Below are 398 nucleotides of genomic sequence, written 5' to 3' on the forward strand. Positions count from 1 at the left end.
TATCAACAGAAACGACGATGTCGATGAACAATCATCTTTGAAGGAAAAAGTAGCTGATAACGAACTGTCTTCGAAAGAGCGTCGTGACCTGTAGAAGGGCAGAACATGAAAAATAAATCTTTTCAACTAGAGATGGGAGCAGAAAAGTCTATTGCTCTGAGGGTGCAGACGGAAAATGTACGTGGTAAAAAAGGCAAGATGAAGAAAATTAGGAAAAGTGCGCTGATCAGGATGACGAAGATCGTTGCTTGCGTATGAAAGCATTGGGTCATGTTGTTGAGTTGGAAGGCGAAATCGAGGCAAGGAAGAAATCAGTAGGTTTTGAAGAAAGTAACGACGATGCGGAGACGGAGGCGAGTGAGGAATATATTCATCAGCAGCGCGAAAAGAAGGAATAA

General features: G+C 42.5%; 1 protein-coding gene across 1 annotated transcript; it reads left to right on the top strand.

Annotated features, from left to right (window-relative positions):
- Positions 1–132: 132 nt before the first annotated feature.
- Positions 133–398, top strand: PHALS_04268 (uncharacterized protein; the record flags this gene model as incomplete). The annotated part of the gene is made up of 2 exons (XM_024718352.1): positions 133–177; positions 213–398. 2 exons carry the CDS (start codon positions 133–135, stop codon positions 396–398), a joined length of 231 nt encoding a protein of 76 aa, XP_024583759.1.

This window comes from Plasmopara halstedii (assembly GCF_900000015.1).
Source record: "Plasmopara halstedii genome assembly, contig: Scaffold_2547, whole genome shotgun sequence".
In the NCBI taxonomy this organism is placed as follows: Eukaryota; Oomycota; class Peronosporomycetes; order Peronosporales; family Peronosporaceae; genus Plasmopara; species Plasmopara halstedii.